The 18691-nt window shown below is 39.5% G+C and overlaps 1 protein-coding gene across 3 annotated transcripts in view; it reads left to right on the forward strand.

Annotated features, from left to right (window-relative positions):
* The window catches only part of Rasgrf2 (Ras protein specific guanine nucleotide releasing factor 2), a 201947-nt gene that overhangs the window by 88381 nt on the left and 94875 nt on the right, over positions 1-18691 (forward strand). For all 3 annotated transcript variants that reach the window (XM_048331557.1, XM_048331558.1, XM_048331559.1), the window contains exons 7-12: positions 139-332; positions 6620-6729; positions 7874-7992; positions 14031-14191; positions 15057-15123; positions 15623-15759. In XM_048331557.1, coding sequence (XP_048187514.1) covers positions 139-332; positions 6620-6729; positions 7874-7992; positions 14031-14191; positions 15057-15123; positions 15623-15759 — 788 coding nt within the window. The remainder of the gene's footprint in view (positions 1-138; positions 333-6619; positions 6730-7873; positions 7993-14030; positions 14192-15056; positions 15124-15622; positions 15760-18691) is intronic.

The following is an 18691-nucleotide window of genomic DNA, read 5'->3' on the forward strand; positions in this document are numbered from 1 at the left end:
CATGAGCACTGAGACCTGTGCAGGTCTAACACTTATTTCTGCCAGAACTAAGTGATCTTTCATCTTTGATTTTCCCATTGAGTGTAGATGATTTACCAAGCACCAAGGGAAACAGCCATGCTTTTTTCTCTTTTCCAGCTGATCTATTTGATATTTTGCTGCCTATGCTAAACATTTATCAAGAATTTGTGCGGAATCACCAGTACAGTCTCCAAGTGCTCGCCAACTGTAAACAAAACAGGGATTTTGACAAACTCTTAAAACAGTATGAAGCCAACCCTGCGTGTGAGGGGAGGATGCTGGAAACATTCTTGACTTACCCCATGTTTCAGGTAAATCCACTGCTGTGCATTTTATAAGTTACCGGTTCCAACTCAACACACCAATACCTACTGTGCCCTCGTGGGTCTGGAAGCCTCTGTGTGTGCTGAAAAGAATTTTGCAGGACGTCATCTTCTTAATGTTACCTGAGACAAAAAATATACACCATACATTCTCTCTTTGGGTAGCATATGTAGAAGACCAGGCATTTAAAAGTGTGTGTGCGTGTGTGTGTGTGTGTGTGTGTTTTGCTAGGGATTGACCATAGAGCTTTGTAAATATGGAGCAAGTGCACTTCTGCTTAGTGACATTCCCAAATCAGAAAACAGGAATTTTTGAAGAATATAATTCAAGAATGATTTGCTTTTTAAGTAGCACTATTTTCTCCTTATAAAAAGATTCCCCACAGACCTCTTTCATAGAGTCTCCTCCTCCAGCATGTTTAAAAATATTATTAGGTTTACAGAAATAGGATTTTGTGCAAATGTTCCAGTTTATGCTGGTTGCATAAAGGGTTCCTAGGGACTGAAGTGACTGCTGGGAAGGTCTCTTTGTTTTGCAGTCTGTCTTCCCACCCCATCATGATTGCTGTTGAGTTTCCTTTGGCTAGAGCCAAGGGTAGGCCTTCATGGTCACTGAGGCTGTGAAGATCACAGAGCCAGAAGGCACTGTCTGGGCCTGGGAACTGTTGGCCCCTGGTTTTTCAGCTTCATTGAGGTAGGCCAAGATTCAGAGCTCACTTTGGAAGATGAGAGAAATGCCTGGGATCAAGTACACTTGCACACTTTCTTGGATCTAGGGCTTTGCCACTCAGAGCTCTGTCTGAGTTAAGAAACATTAAACATGCATTGGGTCTTTTGCTCCTTTGAAATGTGTCGATTCTGTTCTTTTGGAAAGGCATTGAATGTTCCCACTGTGGAATTTATGGGGCTCTGGCGAGACTGCCAGATTGTCATGTGGTAAACCAATTGTAGCGATCATGTGTTATGGTTATGGTGGACTGCTTTGTCCCCCTAAGCAATCATCGCTGACCTCGGCCAATCATTTTGTAGGCTAAGAATGAAATGCTGTTGTGGTTCGTAATAGGTTGCCTGAGAACTTTTAGTCTTGCTTAAAACCCTGGAAGTTGTTATAGAAATTTAGAAGATTTTTTTTAAAACCCCAAAAGGATACATTTGAAACCATTTAAGTATAATGAAACTTTATAATGTTTTATTATTTTTTTCATGGAACTAAATTGTTTGAACTATTTGTTTCTCTGCAGAAATATTTCACAACAAAAATTTCAGACTTTGGTTTTATTTACAGTGAAGCATTTCATGTAGTTTACTAATCTGTGGTTTCATTTTAATTTTCAACAATTTTCTCTATGTGATGAGTCTTTGAATTGTACCTGTTCCACAGGCCCTAAGGCAGGTGAATATTATAAAGGTGGAGTTATGAAAGAGGCATGGAACATCGACACTGGTCCTTAATGCTCTTTCTGATAGTTTGCTAGTTTCATGCTATTTAATTCATTCTTAGTATGATTTTCTTTTTTTTTTCCTGGAAGTGTGAAGTTTATTCAACTGCAATGATTTTCTTTTTCATTGTTTTTTTTTCTGTGTATTGGAGCTTGAACACAGGGCATCACACTCTTGCTTCACTTTTTTTTTTTTTTTGCCAGTCCTGGGGCTTGAACTCAGGGCCTGAGCGCTGTCCCTGCCTTCTTTTTGCTCAAGGCTCACACTCTACCACTTGAGCTGCAGTGCCACTTCTGGCTTTTTCTGTATATGTGGTGCTGGGGAATCGAACTCAGGGCTTTATGTATGCGAGGTAAGCACTCTACCACTAAGCTATATTCCCAGCCCTTTTGCATTTTTGCTAAAGGTTAGCACTGTACCACTTGAGCCATACCTTCACTTCCAGCTTTTTGCTGGTCAATTGGAGCTAAGAGACACTGTTGGCTCTCCTGATGTTTTTAAATGGCAGAACTATATTTGCTCAGTAGACAAGGGGCCTATGAACAGTTGAATACGGGGCCTTAGAAAGGTCTTCAGATTTCTTCAGAGTGCTGAGATGCTCTTCCACCATCCTTCCCTTTTTCCTCCTAGAGTTTGAGCACAATAAAAATGACTAAGCATGTTGATGGATCCCAATACATCCACATTAGAGAACACTGGAGTGGGAATCCTGAGGAGACCTGATGCCTTACTCCCCCTTGAGTCACACTAGGAAAGATAATTGAGGCAGCCAAAATCACCCCTTCCTACTCTCAAAGGGAGGCACCTGAACTCTGCTATCTCTATGACTTCTGTTTTCTGACTGTAGGCTGGGGGACTTTGTTGGTTGGACAGTTTAATTAAGCAACACTCTGGTGTTGCAGAGAACATGGTGTTAGCTGTGAACCTCCCTCCCATACTGCAGTGACCTCAAGCCCTAGAATTTAGTCAGATGTTAAGATTATTTGGCTTCTTCCAGACTGAGTAACCTAAGCCTTGTGAAAGCCATTGTTCTGGGAGAAGCTTTAATCTTAAAGAATTTATCTGGAGTTGGCCAACTGTAGGACATAAGCAAATTGAAAGAGCACTGAATTATGCTTAATCACTTTATTGCAATGTTGAAAAGAATAAGAAGAGAAATTATGGCATTTGCTGCATATAGATCTTGTGCTCCTTTATATCTCTCTTCGGTCTTGATTTTGTGTCTCTTCACCCTGCCTTCTCTCAAGGAGTAAGAATATGAAATGAATGCAGGGGTCGGGGAAGCAGTCCCCTTTCTAGAAGCCTGAAGGCCTGTTCTTACCAGATTCATTCAGCACTCATTGGTTTGTTGTGGTTCTTTCACTAATGAGGCGGAATAGTCATGAAGGTATACGTCCTCAGTCTGCCATGTGCCTGCTTTCCTCTACATACACTGGATTGCAGGAATATCTCCTTGCCTCAGCCTTGCTCCTGTATAGGTGGAAACTTTTGGATGAGGCTAGGGCACCATGAAGAAGTGACCTTCAATCATACTGCCAAGGGGCCTCTGACTCAAACTGATTTGAGCTCAGATATGAGCACACAGGTTTGTGCAGGGCCAGAGGGAGAGAAGGTGATTGTTGTTTGCTTTGTATTGAGTCGGCTGAATGATCGGTAGTATTACTGAACAATGGGAATTATGGAGTAATTGTAGACATTATAGGCTGCAGCAACATTATTCCCAATGGGACAACCAGACTTGTAAGCCCAAGTGGTACCAAGAAAATTTTTAATGGAAAAGAATATACTCATTAATACATGTTTATTTAGCAAGCACATGACCTTTGCTGCTACTAATTGGCTTTGAATGGTAATCAATTTATTAGGATACATATGTGTTGAAAGTCTATAGGCAAGTTGATTATGAAATCTGCTACTGACAAGAATAGCACTGATAGGTGTCACTGCAATTGGAGAGGTAATAAATATTAACTAATATAGAAATAATAGAGAGTATATAAAATTAATACTAATTAACATAGAGCTAAAGTACATAATTAATATTAAGTAGTATTAATTAATATTAGTTTGATCAACAAAAAGTAGTATCCGCTCCATTGTTAAAGCCAACGTGTATTTAATTTCAGCAGCCACTGTGATTATGGAGTTTCTCTGGCAACCTATTGGCCATCAGCTCTTGCCTTATACCTATGAGCTCTTTCCAGTCATCATTTCTCTGAAGAAATTTCTCTTTCTGCTTTTTGGCAGTGATAGCATTTATTTGTTTTGCCACCATAAAGTAGAAAGGGCCAGTTACTGACTTCAGCGCCATCCCTTTGAATCTTAGCCAGGGAGCTCTTTAAAATAGATTCCCTTAATGGAGGAGGATCATGAAGCTGTTGACTAAACTTAGTTTTGTGTGGTTGCAGTGCATTGTAAGTAGTCAGGCTCTCCCACTCCTGCACCTCTGTTAGAAAAAAGTGGATACTTTAGCTGTTGACTGCTCAGTTTTCTATGGAACTAGGAACTCTACTGCAAACTGTTATACATCATAGGACAGTGCCAACAAAAGGGATAGCTAAAAGCATCTATATCCCAGAAGACCACATGTGGGGTATCATTGAAGGCTGTTTCGATGAGAGTTTATATAATGAAGAGGCAGCAATTCTGCTTCACAATATCTGCAGAGGGAGGGGTCTTCTATATTTTCCCCTCCAAAGAGTTACACCCTCTTCAGTTGTTCCTGGCTGTGCTTCCAGAAGCCTTGACTTGGCCTTAGAGCTTGAGTTCTGTATCTGTGCCATAGGTGACTGCAATGTATACTAATGCATAGGGCCATGCACAAAATATTAGTAAATGGACCATGAAGACTGCCACCTCCGTGAGATAAAAAGCAGATCCACAAACAGGGCCACCCGATCACCAGATAGAGTCTCCATCTGGGGCTTCATACAGGGCTCTGGAAGACTGTTTGCTGTCCTCATTCTCTGGGATCCTTTCTAGTGCTAAGACCCCAACTACACAGAAGTGACCCACTGAGTTGGGATATTTAAGGGAAGCACTGCAGGGGAGTTCCACAGCTGGCTCTGATATTTGCCAAGAGGCCACCTTGGACATGCCAGGGACCTTGTCCCAATTTGTTTCTTTACTTCAAGAATAGATAATTAATCTTTCACCCATAGCTGTGAAACCTAAAGCATCCTCAGCTGCACAGTAAGTAGGCAGGGTTATGGAAGCTGTTGTTCATGTGTGCTACTAAAATTAAACTCACATTTTGTTTAGTTTTTTTTCTTCTTATTTATTGTCAAAGTGATGTACAGAGAGGTTACAGTTTCATATGTTAGGCCTTGGGTACATTTCTTGTACTGTTTGTTACCTCCTCCCTCATTCCCCCTCCCCCTCCCCTTTTTCCTCTCCCCCCATGAGTTGTTCAGTTGGTTTACACCAAATGGTTTTGCAAGTATTGCTTTTGGAGTCGTTTGTCTTTTTATCCTTTGTCTCTTGATTTTGATATTCCCTTTCACTTCCCTAGTTCTAATACCAGTATATACAGTTTCCAGATGAGATACAGTGATAGTGCGGGTACAACCACAGGGAGGGGATACATGAGGATCATCAACAATAGAACTACGGTTTCACATGGCATGTTGAAAGTAATTACAACAGTGATATAACAGCCGTTTCCATAACATGGAGTTCATTTCACTTAGCATCATCTTATGCATTCATAAGGGCATAGCTATTAGGCTCTTGTGATCCTTTGCTGTGATTAGCCTAAACCTGTGCTAATTATTCCCTATGAGGGAGACCATAGAGTCCATGTTTCTTTGGGTCTGGCTCACTTCACTTAGTATAATTTTTTCCAAGTCCTTTCATTTCCTTACGAATGGGGCAATGCTATTCTTTCTGATAGAGGCATAAAATTCCATTGTTAAACTCACAATTTATGGTTCCTAAAAGTACTTTGTTTTACAAGCCAGGAAGAAATATATGTATACTGATAAACTGTCACTTAATTACGATCTCTATTATGGTCTATTAAAATCCTCATATTATTGGTGGTGTTTCGGCCTTTGACAGAATCCAGGTAGAAAAAGTACAATAAATAATCTAAGTAAACAGTAATTTTAGAGATGGATCAGAATGTAATCATGGAGAGATTAATACCATTGGGTTGTCAATTTTTAAAAATTCCTTAAACAGACAAATATATCTAAAACACAGGCTCAAGTTACCTGATGAGAGCTCTATCTGTTTCCCTATGAGCAAATTTCCAAAATCCAAGTAAAAAATAGTTATGTAAAACATTAAAGAAACAATTGTTTCTTTGTACTTGAATACTTCATTTATTCCTACCTTTAACTTAGTGAAACATTTGATAATCATACTAGAGAGTTGTTATTTTTATTAGCATCAATTAGTTGTACAGGGGGGTTCGTTTTAACATGCTTATTGTATATACAATAATACATCTTGATCAGTCACCCTCTCCATCTTTCTCCCTCTTTCTCTCCCTTCCTTCTATCCCCCTTTCGGTCCACTCCCACTAGTTTTGACACCTCAGTCATGTTTCAAATTCTAGCCCTAGCATTTATATTTCCATAGTTACCTTTTCTTGTGTTCTGAGTGAAGTCTTTTTTGGTGTGTGTGTGTGTGTGTGTGTGTGTGTGTGTGTGTGTGTGTGTGTGAAGTTTTGCATAGTGGATTCCCCATGGATTTCTTTAAAGTATTATTTGTAAAACAATGAAATGTATGACCATGGAGATCAGCGTCTCAGAGTGATGATGACACTGTGGAGAGCTTCTCCGTGTCACTCATCCTGACCTCTTGCTCACACTGGCTTTTGTTGCACTCAGATCCCCAGGTATATCATCACGCTACATGAACTCCTGGCTCACACACCTCATGAGCATGTGGAGAGAAAAAGTCTGGAGTTTGCTAAATCAAAACTGGAAGAACTGTCCAGGTATGTAGAGAGTTAGTAATAAAGCCTTGTGACTGAACAGCAGCAACCTAAGTCTCCTTTGAGTACCACTACATTGCTTGTATCAAAGATCAAAAAGTAAAATATAAATCCAAGTTCTCAGATTCACCTTAAATTTAAATGTGAGCTCTGAATCGTCATTCACTTTATTTACGTAGTTAGCGTGTACTAGTGCTTAAAGTCAGGCATTTAAGCGCACATGGATTTTTGTGTTCATGGCCGTTTCCTATCACTTGAGCCACGCCTCCAGCCAGCATTTTGCTGACTGCTTAATTGCAGATGGAGTCTCTTGGACTTTTCTGTCCACATTGACATTGAATGATGATGCTCCAGTCCCAGCCTCCCAAGCAATGTTAGTTTTTTTTTTTTTTTTTTTGGCCAGTCGTGGGCCTTGGACTCAGGGCCTGAGCACTGTCCCTGGCTTCTTCCCGCTCAAGGCTAGCACTCTGCCACTTGAGCCACAGCGCCGCTTCTGGCCGTTTTCTGTATATGTGGTGCTGGGGAATCGAACCTAGGGCCTCGTGTATCCGAAGCAGGCACTCTTGCCACTAGGCTATATCCCCAGCCTCAATGTTAGTTTTTAACCAAGAAAAACAAATACCTTTGGGGAAAAATTATAGCATGTGAATTTATGTAAGTGAGATTAGGTAAAATTTGGTTTAAATTTGGAAATGTTTGCAATTTTCCTTCATACTGGAAAAAATAGCTTTCAGTTGCATTTTGCTATTCAGATTTGGCAAAAGTTAGAGAACTTTGAATTTACATTTCTTTTCCCTTTCTTTTTTGGTACCACTGGAGTTTGAACTCAGGCATTCATAGTTTCAGGCACTCTTCCACTTGAGCCATGCCTCATTTTCCCAGAGTTTGCATATTTTGGTGACATTTCCAAGGAGTGACACTTCAATGGACAGAGCTATGGATAAAATGATGTCATGTATTGACCTTGCTTGGGCCAATACGTGAAGTGACTGAAAAGGCTCAAAATGTTCCATATGCTCTGAAGTTGTACCAATTTAATCAAAGCAAGTTCAAAACCAAGCTTCTCCATTGAAGCTCTTCTTTGCCAATGCCCCAGGACAATAGGTAATAGCTCTTGCTGTGATCCTGTCTGCATTGTGTCTGACAGGGTGATGCATGATGAAGTGAGTGACACTGAAAACATAAGGAAAAACCTTGCCATTGAAAGAATGATCGTGGAGGGCTGTGACATTTTGCTGGACACCAGCCAAACTTTCATCCGCCAAGGTAAGTTCTTGTCCACCAGACCCACAGTTTTTGGGATCTGTGTAGCAGCAGCAGGGATGCGTCCTGGAGCAGGCGTCATTTGACTGTGTGATTGGTGCAGCTCATGGAGGACAGCCTCGTGGCCTTGACCGAGGCTGTGGTTGAGGCCTACCTCTGTGCTGTTTCTTTTCAGGGGCCATGAATAACAGCAACACAATAATAGTAAAGCACAAGTGGGATAGTAAGTTACACTCTGGCTGGACTCTCCTCCTCAGTGGACCGGACATTCTCTGCAGCTCCAAGGAAGACAGATCGGTCTGGCCAATGGAAGTGGCAGTGCACGATGGCGATGATATCCAGACCAAGGTCCAAGAGAAACTTGTGTTCCTCAAAGCCCTTTCCCATAAAAGCGAGGACAATGTCCGAAGTGAAAATAGCTGCTTCTTGTTCCCATTTCTCATCAGCACGTCTGGAGCAGCCCCCATGACATAATGTCATTCAACTGGCGCCATCTGTTAGCAGAATCTTTCCCGGTAGATCACTGGCATTCTGTGGCCATGGTGAAGCTAATTGTGCATGGAGAGTAGACTTTTGGGACATCACCTGGTCATTTCACTTTTGAAGAGATGAAGATATCTATGCCAGAAAGTGTGAAGAAGCAACAACCTGACAGAATACCTTCCTTCTCAACTCTTTTTTTTTTCCCCTCCAAAGTATAAGAAGTCAATGATATCTCAAGTTGCTTTTAAGTGCTTAGATATTTTGGGAAAGCAGAACAAGTTCTTATAATGGTTCAGGGCAATCAATATGCTATATTGAATGCATTTATAATTTTGAATTTGGTGAGGAGTGGAACATGAGTTCAGATCCCAAAGGAATCATGCCATTTTTCTGGTTATAACGTGCCAATATCCTTTGAAGAGATTTGCCTCACTATTGCCTACCATAATGTGCTGCTAAAACTAGGTTTTAAAAAAGACATTATGCTGTGTGCAGTAATTTTTGCACAGACTACTGTTTAATGTCTGCCATTCTATTTTCCATTATTTATTTACAACAAGAGAAATCAAACATATGTTAGAGTTTGGAAGTATATTTTAGGAAGTGATTTCCGTTCCCATTTTCTGCTAATTTCTCTTTAAATAATAGAGGATTGCAATGACAGCATTGGGTTTTTGCTATTCAACTTCGACCCTCCATACAGTGGCTCTTTCTTGGCTTTATGCTTAATGAGTACTTTGTCTTTGTGCCTCCACCTACAGAAGCCAGGAACCTTGGGATATTTATAAGGGCCATTTGTTTACTTAGAATTCCATTCACAGGCACACAAAATTATCAACACAGGCAGGTGATTGTAGGAAACCAATGAGAAGCATATTAAATATGTATGTGGCTGTCTTAAAATGTACCAAATGATTTTGTGGGCCTTAATACAGTCTTTTGACTGGGTGTTCCAACCCTTGACATCACTTCTGTGCCTATGGAAGATCTTACTGGGCTAATGTCAGATACCTCTAAGAGTTTTTTGTAAGTTCTTCCACTTTCTGCCCACCTTCTTGTTAACATGAATCAACCTTCCCCTCCATTTCCAATGTCTTTTGCCTTGGTGCATGCATTCTGTATAGGTATTCTCTGTGTAGGAATCTGTCTGCATGCCTTTCTCTCTATGAGCTCCAAAAGGCAGCATTTATGAATTCTTTCTGCTTCACCTTGTCTAGAATGATGGTTACATTATAGCCTCCTGGACAATGGGCAGTGAAGTAAATTGAAGTACTTATTGAATTGCAATCTGATTGTAAGTTACATTATTTTATTTTTTTCTTGTATTTGGAGTTCACCAAAGATGCCTATTAACTTACCTGTATTTTATAATGTGGGAGAACAGAAACACAAATTTCTCCAATGAGCATGCAATTTCTTAAAGGACTTTTGATTTGATAGTATTAGTACCCATAAACACGTAATATATTCCTTAAATTGTATCAAGTGAGTTTGTAAATGTGCCAATACTGAGAAATGTTGGAATGTCAAACATATTGAATGGGGTGTTTTTTTTTATTGCACTTGGAGAAAAAACAATTATGTGTCACTTAAAGTCCTGTCCACATGTTATTTATTCCTTGTTATATACCTTATTTAAGTCACTCTTTGAGCTTCTTGTTTCTTTTAGGTGTTACTATATTAATGTCAATAGATGATTTGCCTTTCAGCAGTATTTTTCTGCATGCTTCATCTAGTTAGTATATTAGTAATAATTCAATAAAGATGTTTCTAAATGTTGGATGTTCATCTGAGAGTAGAAAGTGATCAATTATAGAAAATTTGGAAGGTTTGCACTGTTTTGGAAACTTTTCTTCATTTTTGTCACTGCTGAGTGAAATTAAAAAGAAGGCATTAGGGCTGGGGATATGGCCTAGTGACAAGAGTGCTTGCCTCATATACATGAGGCCCTGGGTTCAATTCCCCAGCACCACATATCCAGAAAATGGCCAGAAGTGGCGCTGTGGCTCAAGTGGCAGAGTGCTAGCCTTGAGCAAAAAGAAGCCAGGGACGGTGCTCAGGCCCTGAATCCAAGCCCCAGGACTGGCAAAAAAAAAAAAAAAAAAAAGAAAAGAAAAGAAAAGAAAAGAAAAGAAAAGAAGGCATTAGCCAGTCCTGAAAGGTGTTCTGTAGAAAAGGCACAAGTCTTTCTGTGAGTGAGCCCCGATTATTAGATATATTGGTGATCTGGATGCCAAGAACCAGGCCATCGCAATGGTCTGACATTAAGGAATTACTAATTCAATGCCATCTATCTATTTTGTATTAACTAAAGTTAAATCTTTTCTTCAAGTTTCCTGGTTATGCTGAGATATAATGTCAAACATAAAATGGAATGTTAAAACAAGTCTACATAAAATGCTTTTATTAGAAGCCCATTCGTGTTGAAATGTCTCACTTTTAATTCATATTAGAATAGATTTCTATCCATATGTAGTTATAGATCATGCATATTAATGTGTGGTTGCCAAGGAAATGCTTGTTTTTTACCTCAAAGCTGAAATACACAGTAATTGCTAATATACGAGCTAACAGTGTATTTTATAATTTCTGATTTTGAAAATTACTAAATTGCTAGATGCGTTTGCCAATGAACACATTATCATTGAGTTTTTACAGACCTGGTTATTACTTTTCTGAAAATGGCTGTCCCACCCATTTGTTTAGCCAGGCATTGGTCTAAGCTTGTCTTTCAATAGCCTAACTAATCTATCTGGGAGACTCATGTGCAAGCCAGCATTGCCCCTGTCTTAGGCCATCATTTACCTTTCCAAGTTCTACTTTTTAAATTTTAATTTTATTGTCAAGGTGATATACAGAGGAGTTACAGTTACATACATAAGGTAGTGAGTACATTTCTTGTAAAACTTGTTACCTCCTTCTTCATTTTTTCTCCCACCTTCCCTCTTCCCCCATTCCCCCCCCTCCCGCAAGTTGTAGAGTTAATTTCCAACATATTATCTTGTGAGCATTGCTGTTGCTGGTTTGCCCTTTTTATCCTTTGTCTCACCATTTTGATGTTCCCCTTCCCTTCCCCTAATTCTATTTTTTTAATGTACTCCTTTTTTTTTTTTTTTTTTTTGCCAGTCCTGGAACTTGAACTCGGGCCTAGGCTCTGTCGCTGAGCCCCTCTGTGCTCAAGGCTAGCGCTCTACCACTTTGAGCCACTACACCACTTCTGGCCTTTTCTGTTTATGTGGTACTGAGGAATCGAACCCAGGGCTTCCTGTATGCTAGGCAGCCCTAATTCTACTTTTTTATATTGTTAAATTCACTGCCATCTCCTTATTGGGCTCCTTATATCAGAGTGATTTTAGGAGAACTACTTAGTCTCTGGCTTCAGTTTTCCCAAACGGAAAATGGAGAGAGGATTAATTTATGCCTTCTGAAAAACTTAGGGCTTTGAGTCCATCCCATTAATCTTGTGAAGACAACTTTATGGCTGCCATTACTTGCTTGTTAACTTTTCTGTTTGCCTTCTGCTTCCCATACACCTGCTCTATATTTTAAATTTAATTCTTCAAGTTTCATGAGTTGTCTATCAGTTTGCTCCCACCTACACTGCCTCCTCCATCCACTCTCCTCTTGTCCAATCAGGTCCCTGGAGCTTTCTCTTGGCTCTTTGTTCTCCACTCTTGTTGCCGCCCCCAGGCTGGTTCTATGCTATTCTTTGGGCCTAGAGTAACTGCCTACTCTCTGTCATGCATCCCACCTAAACATTCGCCTAAGTAGATGATGTGAGATCAGGGCATAGACCCTTCGATCCTTTATCACCCAGCACATTTTCTACCTTGTTTAAGGTAGAAGCCATTTGGAAACCTCATATGTGAAGATGTGACTCACAATCATAGTTTTATTGTCTTAGGTAGTTATGTTCTTTATATAAAGAACTTCAATATTTTCCCACTAGTACGAATGCTAATAGAAGTAACCTGTATTTGTTTAAATACCATGAAACTTCCACACATATGAAGAAGAAAATAAAGTTGCTCCAGTCTTCTTTCTTACTGATAACCAATGTTAAAACTTAAGGGCTGGATATACAGTTAATGCTTTCTTTTTATTTTGCCAGTACTAGGGCTTTAGCTCACAGCCTCTTAATCTTAATTGGCCTTTTAGCTCAAGGCTAACACTCTTCCACTTAAGCCATATCTCCACTGCCAGCTTTTTGCTGGAAGAAAGATTTCTCATGAACCTGTAGATTAGAGTCCCATAGACTTTTCTGCCCAGGATGGTTTCAAATTGTAATTCTCAGATCTCAGTTTCCTGTGTAACTAGTATTACAGGCATCAGTGACCAGTGTTCAGCCTATTTAATGGTTGTTATGAAGTTGATAGAAGCTGATGAAGGGCTGCACTGGGGGTAGATTGTGGACTAAACACATACAAGAAATATTCTTTAGGAGATGGGAGAAGTCTAAACCCAAGATGTCTTCCAAGAATTTCTCTTCTTACATTTTGATTTGATATTTAACAGAGATTAGAATCTTCTCTTATAGAGCCATGGAGGTTATTGTTAGAATACAATTTAAAAGTTACTAGAAGTAACCTTGGTATATAAAATCTACCCAGGGGCTGGGGATATAGCCTAGTGGCAAGAGTGCCTGCCTCGGATACACGAGGCCCTAGGTTCGATTCCCCAGCACCACATATACAGAAAACGGCCAGAAGCGGCGCTGTGGCTCAAGTGGCGGAGTGCTAGCCTTGAGCAGAAAGAAGCCAGGGACAGTGCTCAGGCCCGGAGTCCAAGGCCCAGGACTGGCCAAAAAAAAAAAAAAAAAAAAAAAATAAAATCTACCCAATAGCTTCTTATTTCAAATGAAAGATAGCTCATATGACTGTTCTGGTTTTATGTGGTTTAGTTTCCATTTAGACTACATAAAGAACTTTTATCATACATATTTTCTTTATAGTTTCTTTTTTATTAGTGTATATTTGTACAAAGGAATGGGTTTTCAATATATCACATATAACTTAAGTGCCACTTGAATTGGCTGTCCTTTTAATACTGGTCCTTAAAAAAACTGGTCCTTAGCTAAATTACGTAGGAATATATAACATGAATTTTTAGTAATATACATGTATTATGCCCTCTTTTAAATCAAAAGTATACTCCAATTCATATGCTATTTATCTATTTTCATTGCTTCAAGAATACATTCTATATGCTTTTATGTAACTACATAATGTGCATGGTATTATTATGAATGAACTGCCTAGCTTCAGATCTCTGAGGACAAGTGGAAAAAGTGTCTCATTCTTTGAATTGAATTGACCTTATGTTTTAGTTTATAGATTAGTAATCAGTGCTAAAGTATTTTACAAAAGGGAACACATCAATCTTAAATACATTTGTTTTTCTTTCTTCTCAGAGTGTGTGGGAAATGTATTTGTTCTGGTAGTACATCAAGTAAATCCTTGGTGTCTTGGGAAACAGGCCCCTTTGTTTATTTTCAAGGGCATAGTCTTCACTTGGCAGAACTTTAATTGCTATGTATTCTTCACTTTTGTAACCACCAGGTTCTCTTATTCAAGTACCTTCAGTTGAGAGGGGAAAACTTAGTAAAGTTCGTCTGGGTTCATTGTCTTTGAAAAAGGAAGGAGAAAGACAGTGCTTCTTATTTACAAAACACTTTTTAATTTGTACAAGAAGTTCAGGAGGAAAGCTGCATCTGCTGAAGGTATGGGTTTTTCTATAGCGATTCCATTTATTCCATGTTCCTAGCACTTAAGAGGTTATTTCTATGGTAACTTCCATTCCTTGCTATTGTCATAAAAGAGATGGCTATGATTGCACAAAGAGAGAGGTAATAGATGGTTAAGAATTCTGACATGTACTTTCTTGTCATGTAGATTCAGAGTAATAGAAATTAATTTAAGTGGACATTATGATAACAAAATACTATTAAAATCATAACCTGGACAAAATTAGGACTAGTTGATGGCTGCTACAAAAATTGTGTCAAATCACCTCAGTGCCCTGACATAATGTTTGCTCACTGCTGTTTTACCAACATACAATAAGGAAACAACCTATGGTCTGAAACTTGCTTTCTGTTTTTGTTAATAAAGGTATATTGGAACACAACCACACTGATTTGTTTACAAGTTGTCCTTAGGTGCTTTCATGCTAAAATGGTAGATTGGGTGGTTGTGATAAAAATACAATGGCCTTCAAAATTTAAATTATTTCCAGTCTGCCCCTTTATAGAAAAGTTTTTTTTCTGGCTATGTGTTGTTACTTTTGCCAACAAACATTATTCAATGGCTTTCTACTGACTTGGTGGGTCCCTGATGCTAGCTACTGTCCCAAAGATGGAACCACGACAGTTTACATTCATTGCAGTAATGGGATGCAAGGGAAAACAAATGATTTCTTTCCTTGTGATACATCTAAGTTTGACTTTGGACTCTGTGAAAAACTGTTTTGACTGAAGAAGGGCCATGCTTTCTTCTATGATAAGCCATATATAAGATTTACCAATCAGAGCTTCCCGACTTACACAAGACCATCAACCTCTTAATGACAAATTGGTTTGTTTCCAGACAGGTGGGGTACTCTCTCTCATAGAATGCACATTGATTGAGGAGCCTGATGCAAGTGATGATGACTGTAAGTCGTTCTCTAACTCTGAATTGGGTTAGGATAAAAAAAAAGTTCCATAGCTCTACATTTTTCTCTAGTTTAAGAACTCCCAGGAGGACAGAAAAGATGCTAAAGATAAATTCCCTAAAGCCATTTATCTGTTGAGCACTGAACTTGTGTTCCTTGTCAAACCATCTTTGGGAGGTGATATTCTCCTGAATTTGTCTCACGATAGTGAACTTTCAGTGGCAGGTACTAAAAAACAAGTAATTAAAGGATTAGATTTCTGCCCAGTATGGAAATTCAATATGAAGTGAGGAGACTGGGATTCTAGTCGTGAATAACTTACTGACTTCAGCTCTTTTGTCTTCCATTATAAACTCTTCCATCTTCCCCATGTGTAAGAAACATGCTATTGGTGAGATTCTAGACTTAATGCACACAGATCATCCCGGTAGCTATATGGAAGCATCTAGCACTCCTGTTTTGTATTCACAGCTAATTGTTTGGTGTTTGTGTGTTGAAGCCAAAGGTTCCGGGCACATGTTTGGACACCTGGATTTTAAGATAGTGGTGGAACCCCCTGACTCTACCCCTTTCACTGTGGTATTGTTAGCACCTTCACGCCAAGAGAAAGCTGCTTGGATGAGTGACATCAGTCAGGTAAGGTAGTGGAATTTGCCAGTATTGAACAATCACAACATAAATAGCTAGTAAGAGTTTTAGAGATTATTATGTTTTTATGAAAAATAAAATCTAGTTGCTGTGGTCACTGCCATTAGTACTGTACATCTTCTGTGTGGAATATGAAATCTAAAAATGAGGTATTGTATTTTATGTAGAAAAAAAGCATTAAGGAGAAGAATTGCTTGACTTTCCTGGATCAACAATATTCATCTGGGGAATTGCTGCATATATTCAGGCAATGATATTATTTGGGAATATATAAAAACTAGTCAGGACTGGACTTGAACATTTCTGAATTCAAGTTCCACACGGATTTTGGCTACATTCACTAATGCAAGGAAAAGTCATTCTGTATTAGGAAAAATACTAAAATAAGGCTAGAGCTAGGTGCAGCAATGTTTAGTCTTAGCTATTTTTGAGTTAACGTACCAAGATCACTTTTATAGTTGTTAAGAAGATTTGTATTTTTAAATGGGCTTGTACAACTATTTAAAGGTAATTAAAATGAATATAAAATGAAGACTGGGGCTAATGGAAAAGGCATGTATTTCATTGGCTTTTTTCTAAAGAGCTCATAGTAATTTACATGACTTCTTAATACTCTAAATATCCTGTGTAAGAGACTCTTTGGTGGAATTTGCCTTATATAGTGCTGTTAGTGCTCTGGTGCTAAATAAATAGCTCAAAGGTAAGCTGTATATTTTCCTAATAAAACAATGAAAACATCCAATCTTCCACAATTCCTTGTACATAATTGCATTCTTATGGTGATCTTTATTAGTACTTTCATTGGCTCTTAGCTACATCAATGAGTACTTCATTAATTAATGCATCCTTATTGTATGAAACTCTCCATCATCCATTGATGACATGAACATTTATTGAGGAATGCCTATGTGCTTCCAGACATGGTACAGGTACCAGGGTATGGCAATGGTTTCTACTCTCAAGGAGATAGGCCAACTCATAGGGCAGAAAAGAAAGTATACAGCTTGACACAACAAAATTTTAGGGATGTTGAGAGACTGAGGAGAAAAAGAAACAAACATTTTTTTCTAGATGCCTCTACTTTCTTCCTCATGATGGAACTGGAACTCCAAAGATTCGGGGTTGATAAAAGCCTCTGTGACCTTTATGCCTAATGAGGGTGCCTGATGAGGAATTGTGGAGAGAGAAAGACTCCTGGATTGCATCAGTGAATCTAGGCCTGGGACTTTAAAGAAATACATCTATCTAAACTTTTGCCTGCCACATTTGCTACGGCTTGGCCAAGCATTATACTAGACTTTTATTGCAGTAGAAGGCAGCTAAATTCTTATCATTGTGACAGGCAGTGACACCATTACCAGAAACTGCTGTCTTCAACAGTGGCTTTAACACTCATTCATTCAACAAATATATTTATGCAGTGATGCACTGTGTGCCAGGCATTATTTTAGCTACTTGTGACATATCATGAACAAAAGAAAGCAACAACAATGAGGAATTATGTGAGATAGTACAAAAAATCACGGATAAATATATGAAAGGAGTGCATGCTATTTTATGGAGGAAGATGGTAAGGCAAGATAGAAAGGCCTGGGCCATTGCAGGAGGGCAGGGCTTCGTACAGTTTTGGTCTGGTCACCTCATCCTGAAGGAGACACGAAGATGGGAGTAGCTGATGCGGATGCCACGTGCATCTGTGATGAAGAGAATGTCACTGCACAAAGAAACAATGATGGCAAAGACCCTAAAGAAGCAGAATGCTGTCTGTCCTGAGGAATATGTGAAAGCCGGCGTGGCTCAATTGCGGTGCCGGGGAAGAATCAAAAGCAATCAAAGGGTTCACAGGGGCCAAGTTAGGGCTTCCTCCTCCACATGGATGCGTTTTAGCTTTACTACATGAGAGGAGAGTTATTAAAGAGTTTAAGCAAAGGAATTCAGTGAGTTGATTTAAGTCTTAAAGGGATCACCATAGCTGCTGTGGTGAGAAGAGATGGAGGGTGAGGGGAAAGAGTGGACGCAAGGAGCTGAGAAGTTCTAGGAGTTGTCCCAGATACTCCAGCTTACAGCAGCGTGGCAGCAGAGGAGCTGGAGACAATGATTCTGTCCTGGGTTGGTTTGGAGGTAGGAGCCAGCAGGGTTCTGTCTTAGAGCTGGGATATGAGAGCAAACAAAAGGGTCAAGGACGGCAGCAGTGTTTCTCGCTTGATCAACTGCACGAACAGAGCTGCTGCTAACTGATATGGGACCATCTGCTGGGGAAAGAGACTTTGAGAGTGAAAACTCAGCTTCCTTTTTAGATGGCCTGAGTGTGAGAAGTCTGTTGGACACCTGAGTGGACTTGTGAAATACATAGTGGGGCGCAGACGTGTAGGGTTAGAGGAGAGGTCAACCATATCATTTAGGCAGCAAAGTTGTGAGACTATTAAGAACATTGAAGAATGAGTATAGAAGGGAGACACATAACAAGAGACGAGTCAGGAAAGACAGCAAAGAGGACTAAGAAAGAGCCACCCGGACAGTAGGAGAATGGCCAAAGAGGGTGGTATCCTGAAAGCTGAGGGAAAAAGATGCATCAAGGGGGAAGAGAGTGGTTCTCTTTCAGCTCTACTCATAGCTCCACTCGGTTCAGCTTCTGCGTAGAGCATTTTCATTTCCTGAGGGAGATTACATACACCTTCATGAAAGTTGTCAGCCTCTCAAGTATATCTTAGGACGTATGAGAGATACAATGCAGTGAGATAAACTCACCAAATGCTTTGAAAAAATGCTCAGTATTTGCTTGTGAATATGGAAAAATATGTTCACAAAAAATGAATCAGAAATATTCCCAACACCCATTACACTAAAATGTTTACTGAAGTATTTTTCCATTGGTACTTTTTGCTAGGATGACCTGAGGAGTTTTGTTTAAATGCAGGCT

The sequence above is a fragment of the Perognathus longimembris genome, chromosome 22 (genome assembly GCF_023159225.1).
Source record: "Perognathus longimembris pacificus isolate PPM17 chromosome 22, ASM2315922v1, whole genome shotgun sequence".
In the NCBI taxonomy this organism is placed as follows: Eukaryota; Metazoa; Chordata; class Mammalia; order Rodentia; family Heteromyidae; genus Perognathus; species Perognathus longimembris.